The sequence below is a fragment of the Pieris rapae genome, chromosome 19 (assembly GCF_905147795.1).
Source record: "Pieris rapae chromosome 19, ilPieRapa1.1, whole genome shotgun sequence".
Lineage (NCBI taxonomy): Eukaryota > Metazoa > Arthropoda > Insecta > Lepidoptera > Pieridae > Pieris > Pieris rapae.
This window is the reverse complement of record NC_059527.1, coordinates 6,855,493-6,875,003: the sequence shown is the minus strand read 5'-3', so window position 1 is coordinate 6,875,003 and position 19,511 is coordinate 6,855,493. Positions and strand designations below refer to the sequence as shown.

General features: G+C 32.8%; 1 protein-coding gene across 1 annotated transcript; it reads right to left on the bottom strand.

Annotated features, from left to right (window-relative positions):
- Window positions 1–669: 669 nt before the first annotated feature.
- LOC110998047 (connectin-like) lies at window positions 670–18,905 on the bottom strand. Its single transcript, XM_022266509.2, has 2 exons — window positions 17,858–18,905; window positions 670–1,298 (listed from the first exon to the last, which is right to left on the bottom strand). The coding sequence occupies exons 1-2, from the start codon at window positions 18,903–18,905 to the stop codon at window positions 877–879; spliced, it is 1,470 nt and encodes a 489-aa protein (XP_022122201.2). The 3' UTR covers window positions 670–876.
- Between the last annotated feature and the right edge of the window lie 606 nt (window positions 18,906–19,511).

Below are 19,511 nucleotides of genomic sequence, written 5' to 3'. Positions count from 1 at the left end.
GTTGGCTATATATTCATACTAGTATTAACGTTTCATTCTATTTGATTCATATAAAATGAAATTTCCATACAAACATTTATTATTACATCTTTAACGATTGTATGTATTGGTGCCTTTAAGTTCATATTGCATACACTGTTTAGTTATGTAAATGATGGGCGTCTTCAATAAAACCTTGTCTCATGAGACTTTCAGGATTCCCATTGGAATCCTGAATTTAGTATCATCAAGATCGTTATATAATACGCGTATTGTTGCAGCAGAGCGCTGCTGTCAGCGATATGCACTTTCTAAGACAGTCATAAATGCATAATATTAAAACCAGCCTTAGAACCTATAAAGTAACCTACTTCATGGCGAAACAACGCCAATATGCTTTTAAAATATTAGCGTTTCACTTAACAAGGCCGTGACAAAAGTTTGTGGAATTCATTTAATATTTAACTCTGGTCTCAAGTTATATTGTGCTTTATAAACTTGCTCTACAAAAATGACGACCAAGTTCTCGCAGAAAAAGCTTTGTTCAAAGCAAACTTGTTGATTTATTTGCAGATGAAATAAGTTAAATGAAAAAAGCTTCCTTAGAAATATCTTAACGTTATAACCTTATATTTAGTAATTAACTATAATATAATGTATAACATTATATACATTTAATTTATAAATGCGTAGGTTTCAGTTCAACAGACATCTTACAATTTTTCTAAACAAAGTTATAACATAAGCCAATGTTGAGTCTCAAAGATTAATTTAACTTTTCCAAATCTACCTTCAAACAACAGAAGTTTGTAAAATTTTACATATTTTGAAAATCCAGACTACAGTTAAAATTTTAACATCTAATATCACAAATAGTATTGATTCGTTATTAACATCTTAGATAAGCATCATCATTACGATAAGGATTATGTGTGGTAAGTTTCTATCGTCTTTTGAGTATGCCTTCAACCTTATTTCATTCTGAATTGGGTGACCATATGACTCTTCAATAGACCGCATCAGTTCTTTTGGGCACGGTAGTTCTTCTAACGGTAAATCTAATAGTTTAATAGCTTTACCTCTCGTTTCTGTGACCTTCTCTTCTTTTTCATCATTTTTGTCGTAATAATCGTAATTTTCTATAGTTGAAACAGGATTTTCTACTTGTTCATCAATTTGATCGTTTAAACTTCTATCAATCTCATTGTTTTCAGCAACACATGTAACTTTGTCCAAAGCCTGTCTGAGTGTGTTGTCTTTCGTTTCATTGCGCAGGGTATAAATCCAGGACAGACGGCAATTGCAACTCAGAGGATTACCTGCAAAGAGAAACGCTTTGAGTACTGGATAAGAAAAATAAACAATGAATGTTCATCATCAATTTATATGTGATCCTATCGGCGATTTCTGTCAGACAGACAAGTATTGTTTAGTTTCATAAATCATAATGGTTTTATAAATAATGTATGCAAAAATATTCCACGAATCAAACACTTCTAAGATGCAAGAAGCTTTTTAACAAACATTTTCAAAATTAATTAACCATATAGAAAAATAATAAACATATTTTGTTAGAATTAAATGTACCGGCATCATCTAATGTGTGTTTATTTTTAAACAGTATTTATTTTTAGAAAAAGACAAAGTTAAAATATATGAAATCAAAAATAAGTACTTATTTTAAATTTTTAGTTTTAATTAGTGTCCTACACTTTTATGTAGCTAATATATAAATACAGCAATGAAGGCTTTTATTATTATAAACAAATATTATCGTTTTAAAGTCCTTTGCTACCCTCTTACTATTAACTCTTCCTTTCTCTTCTTTCTCTTATTATTACTTATTGTTCTTTAACCTAACTTTAGAGCAGATCTTTAAATAAACTCATGCATTTTGAATATATTAATCGAATTCCGGTTCGCTGTTATAGAGCTTAATAGTATTACTAGAATTAGGTCACTTATGCAATAGGGGTATTTGAACAGTTGTTGAAGCACTTTGACATGTAGGCCACTTACGAGCTTTGTTAATTAATTATCTACACAATTTTACATAATTTATAATGTTTAGGGTGATTAACATTATACAATTGATTTATTTATTTATTTATTTATTTATTTGGTGCACAAAACACATTATAATCTTTACAAAAATAAACTTAAAACTAATAGTTATGAACAGGATTCTAATGTAAAACCATGTGCACACTGCAAAATTAATGTTACATCAATAAAAGGCTCATAACTAACAAAGGTAACATAGTAAAAAAAAACAATAATAATAATAATAATAAGTTCCTCGACACCAATTTAACGTAACGTTAACCAGGACCACAAGGGTCAGCACTTAACCTACGATGGAGGATGTCTTTAACGACACTAATGAATTTATTGATGTTGCGACAGAATATGTCCACAAGTAAGTGGTTGCTCTTTGCCATCTCGTTATATTGACGAGCCATCCTGGTCAAAGGGTTGTAAAAAGAGATGTTATTCTTGTAAGTTTGAAGGGAAAATAAATTGACTTCGTTAGCTCTACGGGCACTAAATCTAATGTTAAGGCTAATGTGAGCTAGTAGTTCGGGAGAGTCTATAATGGAGTGGGTGATTTTGTAAAGGTAAACTAAGTCGAAGACTATGCGTCTGGATTCTAATGGTTGAACTTTAAATTTCAGGAGTCTATCGCAATAATTTAAGTTAGACCGGCCAGGTTTTATACGATAACATAAAATTCTGAGAAATTTCCTCTGAATTCGTTCAATATCGTCAATGTGCACCTTATAATTCGGCGACCATATTGGACTACCGTATTCTAATATACTTCTTACGAGGCTGAAGTATAAGTACAAGGTGCTACGAGGATTTTTAAAACCTTTTGTGGATCTAAGAATAAAACCCAGTAGATGGTTTGCTTTAGACGTGATGTGACTATAGTGGGCACGGAATGAAAGCTTGTCATCGAACAGGATACCTAGGTCTTTTGCAACATCTGATCTGTTAACTAATTGACCATCTATGACGTAGTTCCATACGATTTTGTTTCGTTTATTAGTAAACGATATGACAAAACACTTGTCTATATTTAAATACATGTAGTTCGTCTTGCACCATAGTGATACGGTATTGATATCACGCTGTAATGTTAAGCAGTCATCTAAATTAGTAATAGAAGTAAATATTTTTAAGTCATCTGCATATAAGAGACAATTGCAGGACAGTTGTTGAATAAGGTCATTAATAAAAACTACGAAGAATAATGGCCCTAAGTGGGAACCCTGAGGTACTCCCGATGTAACTGCGATAGGTGCAGAGATGAAGCCCTTTAACGCAACCAACTGAGTTCTAGAGTCTAGGTATGAGCAGATCCATCTATATAAACTGCCGTGGATACCATGTGACGCTAACTTATGACAGAGCAGATGGTGATTTACTTTGTCAAAAGCCTTAGAGAAGTCAGTGTAAACAGAGTCAACTTGGCCACCTGTGGCAAACACTTGACAGAGATAGTTTTTGTATTCCAGAAGGTTAGTGACCGTAGACCTGTTTCTAACAAAACCATGTTGCTTGTCTGAAAGAACAGGCTTAAAATGACTGAACAGATGAGTATACATCACTGACTCAAATAATTTAGCAGCGCAAGATAAAATACTTATCGGTCTATAGTTTTTACAATTGGACTTATCACCACTTTTATAAATAGGTATTATGTGGGCAGTTTTCCAGCGCTTAGGAAACACACCACTAGTTAACGATTTATTAAAGAGAACACATAATGGAATGGACAACTCCTTTCCGCAACTTTTTATGAAAATAGGAGGCAGAAGGTCAGGACCCGCCCCTTTGTTAATATCCAAACTATCTATTTTACGTTTGATATCTGTTACCGTAATAGAAAAGCCAGATAATATATTAAAATACGTGTTATTTACAGCACCAGATTGGTCAGTGTATATAGTTTTATTAGTTTTATCGTCAAAAACTGAACCAAAGTATCGCGAAAAAAGGTCACATATCCCCTGACCGTCTGTCTCAGAAGTATTTTCAAGTGTCATGGTGTGAGGCACTGAAATATGGCCTTTACGATTATTCACAAATCTCCAAAATGATTTTATGTCCTTGGCCAACGAGTCCTCGATGGATGCGATATACTTGTCGTAACAAATCTTGGTAAGAAATTTGCATCTCTCCCTCAGCAAAGAGAAAACGTCGTAATCGCGGGGATTCCCAAACCTCTTAAACCGTTTATGATATAAGTTTTTTTCTTTATTACATTTAATTAAGGATTTGCTGTACCAGACTGGATAAGATGAGAATTTGCTACAACAACTTGGTGTATTTCTTGATATTATTTCAAATAAAAGCTCATAAAAAGCTTCGGTGCACTCATCAATACAAGGGGACGATAAGATTTCGGACCAGTTCACAGACTGGAGTTCAGATTTAATGTTTTCAAAATTACATTTAGCAAAATTAAGCCGTTTAATGTTAGCGCGTTGAAGCCCTTTAGAAATCTGAATCGGAGAAAGAGTAATCAAAATTGCGGGATGATTTTTATCTAACAAACTTAATGCAAGTGTTTCATTGACACTTATACAATCTATATTAGAAAGCACCAAATCCAACAAGCGAGCGTTTGCATTTGTGATAAAGTTATGCTGTTTTAGATTACACAGTGACATTAATTCATTTAGTAGAAGGAGCTTCTTACTCGGGTTAGGGGAAATTGACAGAGAGGGATTAATCGAATCAGAGTAATCAGGTGTGTTAAAATCACCAATTAATAAGAAATTATCCAAAGGGAAACGATTAATAAGTAAATTTTGGCAATGGCTATAAAAGAGTTCAAGCTTGTTAATTCTAATATCAGGAGGCAAATAGCAAACACATAAATTTATGCGAGAAGTGTCACGTGCTTCAGGAATAAGAGTAACCCAGACATCCTCCATATCACTATCCCACGATGCTTGACGGATGACCTGGTATTTTTTATGGACGGCGAGTAAAACTCCACCTCCCTCGGTTTTAGCACAGGAGGAATCCGCACGATCTCGTCTGAAGAGATTGTAACGGGCGTCAACAACTTCGCCATCGAAAACACTCATATTTAAGTTCGTTTCCGTCAAGCATATAATATCGAAGTTAGAATTTAACAGATTTAAAGAAAATTGAGTTAACTTGCTACGAATTCTGTTTACATTTTGATAAAATATATTAATCATTGTGGAAATAACGTGTGATTCAGTATATAAAAACAAAAATTGATCAAGTAACTTACTAAGCAATGATAAACAAACAAATTAGTAGTAGTAATAACAATTAAGACAATTTAGTGAAGGAATCATGACTTTTAATTAGAATGGCCGGGCTTGATTCATCCTTACGAACATAAATTTGGCCATATCGCACCCAAACAAACCTGTAGTTCTTGTCAGTAGAAAATTTACGTGCCGCACGGTGTAACTCTTTAGCTTCAGGAGACAAATGTTCAGACAAGTATATCCTGCTCGACGACGAGCCGCCAATACCAATATCGGTAGTAGATAGTTTGGTGTCAGGGTGGGACTTATTGAAGCGAGTCAACGCAGACAAGAGTGTATCACGCTGACGCTGCGTTGAGAGGGTAACTAGTATGTTTCGCGGCCTTTTGGAGTTTGAGTCCATCTTAGCTACACGACGACATGCTTTAACATCACTCTCAGATACCACAACATTTAAACACTCACAGAGTTTTTTGAATAACTCCATCAGATTCTCAGTCTTGCTTTCGGGTACCTCGTGAATCTCGAGGTTTAAGTCACGTGAAATCTTTTCAACTGTAAATAAGCGACTCTGGAGTTTTGATAACGTGTTTTGAGATTTCGTAAGTTCAGTCTCGAGTACCCTGATTCGATTGTCTTTGTCTGCAATATTTGACTTCAAATCATTTTGTTCTAAGATGATAAAATCCGTTGTCGTCGTGAAGTCAGCCTTTACCAACTCAACAGCTCGGCTAACCTCGTCGGTCACCATGTCCTTCAAGTCCTTTCTAAGCGCGGACCGTAGATTTAGCATAAACGATGAGTCAGGGGACAGTTTCAAGTCTATAAGTTTGCTAATACTGTCCAACGTAACCGGCTGCTTAGAAAAGTCAGCGCCTGCAGAAGTTTTCATAGCAAAATCACACTCCGGCTCTTTACACGTCGTTATATATGAGGAGGCGCTTGGTGATTGGTTATTGCGACCCCGCCGGACAGGAGTATTATCGTCATTGTTTTTACGCCGAGTTACATTCTGACACAGAGGACAATTAAGTGATGCCAATTGCTCAGCACTGAGCTGCTTAGTCGACCCGGCAGCAACATCAAGGCATTCATAACAAAACTTGCGTTTGCAATTATTACACTTTAAAAAATGATCGACATTTAATACGTTATTACAGCCATGGCACTTCATAGCTTGATTAGATTCACTATTATTCACTTCACTGATTTTACGTATTCTGTATTACTTCAAATTTGACTTATAAAAGCTAACACTATTGTTAAAAATTGAATAATAACACTTATAACACGGCCAATAATACTTTTAACACGGCTATGGACTACCTTCCACCACGGTTGAAAATTGAAATTTGATTGAAAATTGAAATTGAATTTTGATTGTAAGGTAGTGTTAAAAGGCCGGCAACGCATACGCGAGCCTTTTGGTATTGAGAGTGTCCATATCATTTAAAATCAGGAGAACCTCCTTTTTGCCCCCTTTTATATAAAAAGTCCGTTATTTCATTTTAGAGATTAAAAAGCAGTGTTGTCTTAATAGTATTTCAACAGTTCTTGACCATTCTGGTTATGTGCCCACGTTTTTTTAAAATCGCACTTAGCACTTTCCACACAAAAAATGATGATTCGTACATAATTCTGATATTAGACTTGTCTTTAAGTGAAAGTTCTACCTTATTTAGTCCGAAAATATAAATATATACAACCTTTGAAACAAAGCGTCTGTCTATAGATGTAACTCGATATCGCAATATTAAACTATATGATAATGACTTCAACGCACATTTTTTACGTGATTTGCATCTCGTGAATTTTATTTGAAAGCTGCAAAAAATTCGAAGTAATATTTGAATTTTTATTTAAATATTTTCTTAATAAGAATAAATAAGACATACTATATTTGACCCCACAGCTGGTAATTCCCTTGCTCAACGATTGAGCATCGTATCGCAGTCAATGTCACAGGGACCGAACTTTTTAAATTTATTTTAATTTTCTATTAATAACAAATCTATTTCAAGTATATTGTCAATACAGTTTATTTTTATAATCTCTTAAAATTACGTCGCTGCTTATCATTGACACAATCAGACATATGTAAGATTCAATAAAAACACGTGTAAACATGTGGTATATATATATTTTTTTAAACTGATTTCATAATAACGTTATAATATTTAACTCCTAACATTAGTTTTGGCTTTATTCCCGACCAGATAATTACTTCTGGACGCGTTTAGAATTAAAGCCAGTATCTACGTCGTTACCACTAACGAATGGCTTAGTTTAACGCTTAGAATAATTATAATGTTAAAACATATTGTTATTAATAAATCGGGTCGTGAATGTCAAAAGTCCGGTTACGGTTGATGGTTAATTGTCAAAACGCGACACGACACTTTTGCTTGTCAAATCAGAATCAAATTTTATTTTGGCTGTATGGACTAAAGTCCTTTGCCTTTCCCATTAGGGATAAATTGAAAAAAAAATCAAATTTATATTTTATATTTCATGGCGTCTACGTTTGTGTTAAACTGTTTATTATCAAAAAACCAAAATTACGACGGTTAAACAACGATATTATATTTATATATAATTATTAACCAATTACCGTCTAAAATTCATAATATTAGCACGTTTAACCAATTCAAAAGGTCATTAAAGATATATCAGAATGAGCCTAGTAGACTAAAATTAGGACGGATGATGGCGACGTGTATCTCGTTCGTATATATTAATTTTCGCAAGTAAACATTAGGAATAAAGTTCTTTAAACTTCAAAAATAAACAAAGCAAATTATCTGTCTTCTATGCCTGACCCATGTCATCTATTTTTCAAAGGCTCTCGGTTTCGTCACGAAGTTTCCGAGAAACCGTACGAGTGAGTGCTAAGTGCGTACATAGAATACATTGGGTGCACAGCCGGGATTCAAACATACGACCTCATGAAACTTAAGTGTGTAATTGCTTAAGCTATGCAAACACTGCTATATACTGCTAAATATGTTTATGAATAGTGCTTCAATATATAAATAAATAAATAAAATACGTTTATTTTGGAACATAAGATCATCTAGGTATCACTTATTCCACGTCAATCAATTCGAACCTGTAGACATCCCTACTCATCGGCAAAGACAAAGACAGAGGGTGTAGGCCGAGAGAAAAAGCCGGCGTAAAAAACTCTCGGTACTCTTTTAACAAGCAAATCATCAAACAATATTTAAAACAAATATATCAAATTATTAGAGGTAGCCTGTCCAGCACTAGTCCCAGGCCCTTTTATCAACTAGATAATCAATAACTTTATAGTAAGCCTTTTTACACAGATTTTCTTTTATACATTTAAACCGACATTAATACATATAAACCAACATTAATACATATAAACCAACTCTCTTTAAAAAACCATAGATTCATGTCTGAAACCCTATTAATTTGTCACGTTTTACGTAATAAAAGGTTTTCCAACTGTGTTTAGAAGGATTTGAATTGCAAACAGAATATCGGTATACAGTTGTGTTTATCGCATGTTCTCGGACCAAAGAAAGCTTAGCAAGACAGAGTGTTCCGTGTGACAATAAATCTCGCCTGGACTTGTGTACATGGCACAATTTATTCAGTTTCCAATACGTTTTGTGTTAGACAGATACAAGATGTGAACAAGGCCAGCAATCGATTACGTTACGTAAACAGTTATTTGTTATGATGAATAAATAAATTCTAATACAGTAGAATGTAGTACAATTGTAGAAACAATTTTTTTCTAAATCCATCCTAAGGTAACAGGTACAAAATCATATACATTTGGACGTGTAACGGAGATTCAGAAATTTTAGAAAAACTTATAGTGGGCACCAGACCTCGAGACCGCTCCAGGAGCCAATCAAGCAAAGGCCTTTACAAGCCTTACCCTCAGCCAGGCACTGAGGCTGGAAGACAGGAGATCTGAGAAAGTTGTGTGACGCCAATAATACAGCCTTCAGAAATGAAGTAATTCATTAATGAGCCTTCTAAATAGTTGTGTTAAGATAATTCAGAGCTATCTTCAATAATTTCGAATCAAAAATCAAAATCATTTAGGTACAATTTGTACAATGCTCGTCAAAATTACGCCATCCATCATCATCTATCTTATAGCGGTATTAGTGTATTGTTATCATCTATGTATTCTTGAACTTTGTAATATGCTTTTTTATTAGGAGTTTCCTTGATATAAAGTTTAAACTTATGCAACGGAAGGTTGGTTACATGATCTGGAATTTTCTTATATATCTGTATTCTGTATACTTTTTCCCATTAATGAGTGAGGGTCTTATGAAGTCTGAAAGCTGGAAAGCAAGTCTATTCCCACTTCTTGGGTTTAAATTGTGATAGTCACTCACGCTTTAGAAATGTGTTTATTTTCCGTCAATAAATAACAATATATCAGTCAATAAAATATTACTAGAAAATTCAAGCATCGCTCTATCAAATTTGTTTTACTGAGATAAGATAAATGTACTTTAAAACAGTGCGAATTGAATTTCACTCGCGGGCATACATTAACAATTTGTTTCAACAGAACTACTAGTCTTGTTTGTGTATAGTAAAATATGAACAGGCAAGTGACAAGTGTAGCATGTATGCTAGGCCTAAACCGTTGTGATCAAGATAGATGCGATTCCGCGCCACAGTCGGTTAAGAAAAATGGATTCGAGTTCTCACGTACAATATTCGTTCGGATGTAACAGAACGTTGAATTGAACTGACGTTGAAATATTGCATATCGTAAATGGAATTATTACGATCCGGAGAGTGCTCTTACAAGAGTCTTTATGCTGTTAGGTAACATAAAAAGCGTAGAAATTAATAAACAGTCCTGACCATAAGTCTAATTCTTATCCTACAACTATATTACATACTTTTACTAAAAAACTCAAACAATATCTTGTTAAGCTGTCCTATACTGATACAGAAAACATTCTTACTGTACAAAAATAGTACAGATATAAATGTGTTATGTAGAATGAATCAAGCTGTTTAGATGTGAAAAGGAAGAGACTGGCTGCCCACAACATAGGGAATCCTAGTGTGGGGGCCAGTGCACTCTACTTTATCGAAACATTCCTGTATATTATTTCTAATAAATAAAGAAATATATATAAAAATAAATTCCTATTTCAATTGGTCATGGCATGACGCGTAAACGACTCGACCGATTTCGCCAATTCTGTTTTTGTTGTGTTTGCTATTGTCAGGAGAAGATTCTTATGAATGAAAAATTAACGAATTGCGCGCAAAATAAGAAAATTAAAGAATACTTAAGCACTATAATAAGTAATCCTGACTTTTTTTACGATAGCAATTTTTCTGTTGCTGCTCTCTTATCTCGATCTGCTCCATATAATCATCGCTCTTACTAGCAGTAACACACTTTCACCTATTTTTATATTTTAATAAATCATTTTAATTATCACTATAGTGGTATTTTAATTAAATTAAATTAGAATTTTGCGTGTATATAAAAAAACGCATTCACTAAGGAGCAAGAGTTTACCCTAGGAGTACTGAGCTTAAATGTTAGTTTAATGGTGGCTTCAAATATTTGAAGTATGTTCGTGATTTCCGACAACGGTTAATTTAGTGCTACGGTATTTGGCTTGCATTCACGAAGCACTATTCTCGTTCCGTTTTAATAAGTCTTATTATTTGAAATAGTTTAAAACATTAATTGCTCATTTTGGAAATAAATATGATTTTAGGTTTTTTAGTTCAAAGAACAACAGTGAGTAAAACCATAGTAGATTGTATTAACGTAACAAATAACAATCTGAATATATATATTTTTTTTTTTGTTTTGTCTTTTATATGTTTCTTTTATACTTAAAAAATAAACCATAACCAAACCCGTATATATTTTAAACCTATTTATTTATTAAATATCCCACCGTCCTTGTATAAAAAACACTGTCACAGTGCATTAAAAATTAAAAGAATACATCGTAAACAAAAGAACGGAAACCGAATATACATTTTAGTTAAAATAGTGTAATAAAGTCGTTTTTATAAATCGGGAAATTAATATAAATTATATTCAAAAACTACTCCACAAATATTTATTTATTTATTAGTAATCTTTCAGCTAACACATATACATATTATAAAACACTTAGGTAATAGACAAAGCCAAAAATGAAATTTTTGATAGAATATTTGTTACACTTTGTATTTGTAAATAGTTATTTAAAGTAAAAAAAACAATAAACATTATACATATTTGAAACAACTTTTTAAATATATTAAAAGTTTTTTTATTTGTTTATTTTTTAAATGTATATATATTCAGAAAAAAAGAAGTTTACAACAGTGTGGTAACTACAACACAGTTTTGCCGTCAACCAGATTTAAAACTTTTATACTAAGACCAGTGATATATACAACATAAAATGATAGTTGTCGTTAATATTGTAGAGCGAACAAATGTCTATTTAAATAGGGAAAATATACAGATACTACATTCTATCGAACGATGCTTAAACTCATGCAATACTGCATAATACTTCTTCGGTAACTTTGAGACATCGCATCAGAGTCTCAAATGACCAGTAATTTAACCTGTATTTCACTAAGTTGCTTTGAATACTGAAATATTCTGGAGCTGCTATCTCCCCAGGCAGGAATAAATAATTCAACGGTTGCAGATATTTCACAATTTTGCAAAAATGTTCCTTTAACAGTATTTGTTAGTTCTACAGAATGGGTTACATTCAGTTCCTGTTTTATTCGAGACCTATGGACAAGCGGTAGACACATTTTTGAGTCTGTTTCATAATTTTTGAAGTTCAGCCTATTTAAGAGTTATTGTCCGTCTTTAAATAATAATATACATATTTTCAAAAATTCATATTTACTTAATCAAAATTCGCCATAAAAATTTTGATTTCCGGCTGTTACTTTGTATCAATTGTTTAAGCATTCAATGTGTTAAAAATGTAACAAAGACGAAAGATTTTGCTTTTGGCAAAAATAAGTTTTAATTATTATCTTACTTAGACATTATTATGTCCCAAAAAAAAATGCAAAATTACAACAGAAGATCTAAACTATTACTCTTGACAATTTTTTTAACAAAACGTATAGTAACTGAATTAATCCGCCTAGCGTATATTTTTAAAATTGTATCCGCACAGTCTTTGTGTCAGTCTCAAAACCAGAAACATTCAGTTGGATTAATTTAGACGTAAAAGTACGGTATATTATTTATATAGGAATTACTATTAGTTAGCTAGATTTTTTAATTAATTATAAGATTTATAAGTTCATAACGATCAAATATAAAGTATTTACAATTTTCTAAATAAAAAGAAAATTAAAATATATTTAAAAAGTTTAGTCCTTGTGGCAGTCACCTGTATCGCAGGATTTCCTCGGTGTATTACGATAATTATTCGTCGAGGAAAGGACCAGAACTGGGGTCACCGGTTCTACCTACCAGGCGCACACTTAAATTAGCACCTGTGCACTTGAACCCGACGTCCCAAGATTCTACTCCAAAGGGAAAATAACAGAAGTTGGAGGAAAGTCTCATATTAATTTCCGCTTGCTCTGCTACCGCCCCCGCCTTTTTGCTTCTTCTAGGGAGGTGAGACAGGGAAAACGTGTACACATACGCGTTTATTAAAAAATGTAATATGTTGCAATACTCTTATATATTCCTTACATTTGTCCTAATTACAATTAGTTCCATACAATGCACTCTCCTTTTAATTTATATTGCGGATAGTCAAAGAGCACTTAACTAAATTACTTACGGAAACAACGTTCAATAACTTGGGTTGGGGATCGCTCAGATTCTACAGTTAATTATTATGCAATACTTTTGTATTGTTGTAATAATATTAATAGGAGACTTTTTGTTTTGGCTTTCTGTATTGTTTTAGTGTTTTGTATTATAATATGTATAAGTATAAGCTGTTAGATTACTTATAATTAAATAAAGTGCTTCAAGTATCGTCATCTTCTGTATGTACATTGCGTGATGAAAAAGTAAATAGCAAATCATTAATAAGAGTGTTAATGCTGCAGCCATTTGATCGAATTTGATAATAATTCTGATGATTAACGACTCAATTAGGCACTACACCGGTATATCAGGTTTATATACCCGGGGTCATTTAGCGTGAAAGTAAGATTTATTGTACACGGTATATGTACAGCATTTGTATAAATGATTTGAAGTATTCAAAACTTTGAATATATGCGTATTACATTATAGTTTATTATTTTTGTATATTTATGTTATGTATAGTATATTTATTTATTAGTTAGTATTATTATTATATTACTAAAGCGCAGTATACAAAGCTACAGGTGTGTCAAAGAGCGATGGAACGATGTATGATTATTGAAGAAGAGACAAAATAAAGAATACAGCATTAAGGAAAAAAACTAAGGTAACAGATGTTACAATAACAATCAAGAAACTAAAGTGGAAATGGTTGGGACACATCACAAGAGGTACAGAAAAAAGGAGCAAAAAACTGCATAACTGAGGAATGAATGGAATGGCGGGATTTGGAGGGGGCCTTTGCCAAAAAAGCCACACAGATGCACCAGAATTCGATTAAAATGGAAATTTGTTTCAATGTTTATAATATATAATGTAAAATGTATCTGAATAAAGGCTATTATTATTATTGTTATAGTATATTTAGTTTTTGGATTTATATATGCGTAGAGGATTTATAGTAGGATTTATATAAAAAGTGAGTAATTTTTGGTTTCTACGACACCAAGTTTTTCAAGAATATAATGTTAAAAGAGCCTACTAACGTACTTAATGTGCAAAAGGAAACATTTTTAAATTACATTATTATTCCATCTTTCCAACTCCGTTGTATTATTCACGACGTACTAAAAAGCCCAAAATATAAACAACTTTTTTATTTTCAATGCTCAAATACGAAATCCCACTCGTGAATAATATAAAAGTCTATACGCTTACAGAATGGCGTTATAAAGCAGCTAATAAACAAGCGGGAATGTTTGTAAATAAAATGGCATTCCTCGATGGAAATGGGTGAAATTTATCGCTGCCCTTGCGATAGGTACAATTCAAGACTGATTTACGTAGATACAACGTGAAAAGGTAGATACAGATATACTTTTAACTATTACCCTTTCATTTATTATTTCTTGTACATCTTGCATCTTATATATGTTGATATTACAGAAGCCACCAGCGATCGCCTTAGGCGTGATGCGCTAACAGCAGAGTCTTATACGCATATACCTAGCTTCGTAATGTTGGCCATTTTATTTAATATTGGAGTTAAGTGTGACCTTTTTAGTTAACGGATATTGTAACTTTCTTAAGATGGTGAATTGGAATTGAAATTAGTTTTTGAGTTTATTTACTAAACATATAACAAATATTATTTCTAAATAACACGAGTCAGAATGCCAAAAAATATTATAGACTGCCCCGCGAAACTTCGTTTCTCCTTAATGTTAGCCTACCTGTTTAGTATATACCAACCCCAGAGACGGTTTTCCGGAATGAAAACTTTTTAGGTTGTTGTGAGTTTTCTCTATAAACCTCAGAGTTCGTGTCGTAAGTTTTTAATTAACAAATAAAAATAGGCTTTAATCGTAAGGGAAGTTGCAGCTTACAAAATTAGATGAAATTAGGAGTTGTATGTATTTTTGTATGATGTATCATGAAAACTAAAAAATTGTCGAAAAAATAAAAGTTTAGGGGTGGACCACCCTTATGACTTGAGGTTTGAAGCCGATTCTCACACTTACTGAATATGCATAAAAAATTAAAGGAATCTGTCGAGCCGTTTAGGTGTATGGAAACCAATCTTGTGACACGAGAATTTTATATATTTAGATGTAGATATGTCAGCCTATTTAAAAAAAAGAGTTGTGAGATTTCTGCTCAAAGTTTGTGGTTGAATAAAATTGATGAGATTTTTGTAGCTGTCAAAGTTACTAAAAACTTGACATTACAATTACAAATAGAAAAAAGTATAAGATAACTATAATAACCAAACCTAAGTAGCTACTTATAGACATAACGTTTTTTTTATAGAACAGGGGGCAAACGGGCAGGAGGCTCACCTGATTTTAAGTGATACCGCCGCCCATGGCCCTTGGACACTCTCGGCTGTTGCCGGCCATTTAAAAATTGGTACGCTCTTTTCTTGAAGGACCCTAAGTCAAATTGGTTCGGAAATACTTAAGACACTTTTAATTCGTATTCTTTACAAAACTTAGAACTATGAATCTAAATGGTTATCACAAAGATAGACTTTGACCTCATTTTCGTATATAGTGTAAAAAATGTCCCTTCTTTTCCAATTTATCTACGTTCATCTCTATATTGGCAAGTGCGAAGCTCTTCGATCATTCTGATTAAAACAACCGGTTATCGGCAGATGCGTCACATTTATGTTTCTTTTTACTTTTATTGGCTCTCACTGTTTATTAGATCTTTTATTCGGGTTTTGAGAAAAGTATTCTGTTTAGCCTGTTTTATTAGGCATACGTTTTATTACGGTTATATTTCTACGTGATAGTATAATAATAATAACTTATATATTTAAGAGTAACCTTACATATTTAATTCTACTGTTCGTGTGTATGCTACTGAACTGCTCTTAAACGGCTGGGCCAATTAGAATGATTTTTTTTGTACACGTTTGGGTGGCTCCCTGGATGTTTTAGAATTTAAATTCTGAAATCAGCTCGTCAGATGGCGCTGTAGTCGGTATCTAGGTTATTTATTTATACGCCAAATAAACACCTGGTATATATGTAAACATTTGTGCATGTTCTTAATTTAACGGCTGGACAGATTTTGATGAAATTATGTATCATATTATGTGTTCAAGTGGAGTCAAGAATATAAGATACATTAAATTTTTTTGGTAACATTATAATTAATATTAATTTGATAAGGTTATAATAAATTTTAAAATTGCTCAAATATATAGTGATAATATGACTCATAATTGTAATTGTAATTTCTATACAAAATTTATTTTTTAGGACAAAGTACGCTGTTGTGTGTACCAATATGTGAACTTTTGATTGTATGTACAACTTACAAATAAAACTCTATGGGAATGGATTCATAAAAACGATTTCAAATTTGTGTTTTTGTGATCAAAACATTTATAATAACAATGGCGCTATGCCTACAACGATGCATCACTACTTTGAAATATATAGAAAAATTTATCCTTCTTTCTTTCATGTTTTAAGAATTAGTTATTTTATTTACCTAGTTTATCGTCATTCGTAAATATCATTTGAGCACTGTGTCATAATAACTTTTAAAATGTAGATTGAAACATATAGTGCTTATACTGTATGTTTAGAGATTACTACTTGATTAGTATTCCCTTTCATATTTTTGTTAAATTTATAACATTTTTATTTTATATTATGGCTATCAAACATCACACATGTTACAATGAAGACATAAAGAAAGAAAGAAAGAACTTTATTAGACACAAAATACATGAATGTTTCTATAAAGTAGAGTGCACTGGCCCCCACACTAGGATTCCCTGTGTTGTGGGCAGCCAGTCTCTTCCTTTTACATCTAAACTGTTTTTCTTAATAATTTAATTAAATTAGATAATAAAATAGTTATGAAAATATATTTATAAATAGAATATACACGTGTGAAATTGACATGAGAACTTGTAACGGCGTAGGCAGTAGTGATTTAAACAACAATGAACAATACTAACGTAAAAAGGTTATTGCAAATATCCTTTATCTATATATATATATATATATATATATATATAAATATATATACCCTTAGTTATTAATGCTATTATCTGTACCTTGTTAAAAAGCTTATCATAAAAATGTTAACATGAAACTTTGAAGTTCATTTTCAGAAACCCACGACAGGGTTTGCCTGTAAACTAATTTCCTAACTAAACTTTGCTCAGATTATTACAACCACTTTGCATGCACTTTCAGGTGAGATTACTAAAATTTATACAGGTTTAATTTACAAGAGAAGACGTTTATAATTGCTTTTTTTACATGAAATATTGTATTATTATTTTTTACGCTTTTGTGTCGTGTTTATATATCTTAATATATATAAATCACCTGTCACGATGTTTGTTCGTGATGGACTCCTAAACTACTTAACCGATTTTACCGTGAACAGTCTGGTCCAACATAAGAGACAGGATAGCTTAGATCTTTAATTGTAGTAGCAATTTTATTTTATTGCAAATATTTGTTTTTTATTTCATGCAATTCCAACAGATGGCGCTGTGTTAACAGTACCAACGTTTCACATAAGCTATCTTCCTTTCACAAAAGTTCTCCTACCGTTTCCCTTCTAATATCTATGTAATACAACAAAAACCTTAGACACAGCAACGCTTGGCCGAGTCTATACTAACTATAATTATTGAATAGGGTATATATTTCATATTAATTTAACTTTACTTTAATAAAACTATTCATGGATTGACATAATATGATAGATTATATTCTTTAATTAATAGTCAGAAACTTAATCAACTATCTAGTCATAAGTAACCAGGAAACTGCGGCGTCGTGCTTAGTAATTAGAAAAGAACTTGAAAATCACTTACCATCTAAATAAACAACTGACGAAAGAGCCTTATCGTTTTCCACAACAGGCCTGACAGTTTCGTACGAAATCGTCGTCAGCAGATTATCCCTCAAATCCAGCACGATGAGACTGCCTATATCCTCCAGTATATCGTCGTAAAACGATGTCAACTTGTTACCCGATAGCGTCAACTTTCTTAACTGAATCAGTCCACCGAACGCGCGCTCCGATATGTACTCAATCGCATTATTATCCAACATCAATTCTTTTAATCCCCATAGTTCGCTGAAAGCCAGGTTCCCGATCATTGTCAATTTATTGTTCTTCAAATTCAATCTGGATAGATTCTCCAGCCCTTCCAACATTTCTTTTGTCACGACCGATATATAATTCATATCCAATCTTAATTCTATCAAGTTGTTCAAGTGTTTGAAACAACCTTCGTGCAACAAACTTAGGTTATTGTTCGTCAAGTGCAATACATGTAAGTTGGGTAGGTTAAAGAATACATCCCTCTTAAGTTCCGATATGAGATTGTCTTCTAAACTTAGATTCGAAAGCATCATGAGTTGGGAGAACGAGTGTTTATCTAATTTCGATATTTTATTTGACTTCAATACTATCTGTCGAACTGTCGATGAGTTCGTGAATGCGTAGGGCGGGAGTCGTTTAATAGTTCCAAATTGAATAGAGAGAAACTTTAATTTGTCTAATCTAACTATGGCCTTCGCTGGGATGAACGTCAATGCGTCATCGATGCGTACATTGAAAATGAGATGCTCTATCTCTGACTGAGAGGAAAAACTAAGCCAAATCGGATCGTCTTCAGTGAGTCCGCCGCTAAATATCCAGCAGTCGGCTCTAGTCGCCAATTTTGGTTTATTACTGTCACAGTAGCAATGCACTTTTGAGCGACGGTCGCTAATATCGCACACGTTAATGAAGATTGGCATTTGGTAATAACGTCTGTCTATTTTAGGTTTCGTGTCGTTTTTGCTCTCTGTGACTAACGGGGTCACTGTTAAAAGTGAGGCTATGATGATTATGTACTTCGCTATTTGCTCCATTATATTCTTGTATCTGAAACAAATAAATATGATTATATCGAAAAAGCCTTTTGAAATAGTGCGATTAATATACGCGAAATAAAAGTAACTTAAGTATTGAATTTGATAGATTCGTTTATTAGTCATATTAATCTAAACCTTTATTGTCTTGTGAATCAGTCAAGATATAGATTTTAAGATATTTAAAATTATTATAAATAGATAGATATATTATATATATTATAGAATTAAGTTGAATGCCAGGTTACCATGGAGAGTGTTCCGAGGAGTTGTTCGGATTAATAACTGCAGCTGAGTTTCATAATCGGACGTCAAAACCGAACACAAATTCTACCCGTATTACCTCGACGTCCGCAGTTTCAAAACTGAACGTTTTTCAAGGTAGTATTTTCCACGCACCACTAGTTTATAGAACCAGCTGCCCACTGAAGTATTTCCGAACTAATTCGACTTAGGGTCTTTCAAAGCGTACCAATTCTTAAAAAGCCAGCAACGCAAACAAGCCCTCTGGCATTGAGAATGTCCAAGGGCGGCGGTATCACTTAACATCAGGTGAGCCCTTTTACTACCGTGTTTTATAAAAAAAAAGTCTATATAAACGCCATT

Bases quoted from the DNA above. Each gene is read 5' to 3' on its own strand.
- LOC110998047 (XM_022266509.2), bottom strand. From the start codon at position 18,905: ATGGAGCAAATAGCGAAGTACATAATCATCATAGCCTCACTTTTAACA. The intron at 1,299-17,857 runs GTAAGTGATTTT...TTCTCTTTGCAG, and splicing joins GTCAGTTGTTTATTTAGATG to GTAATCCTCTGAGTTGCAAT.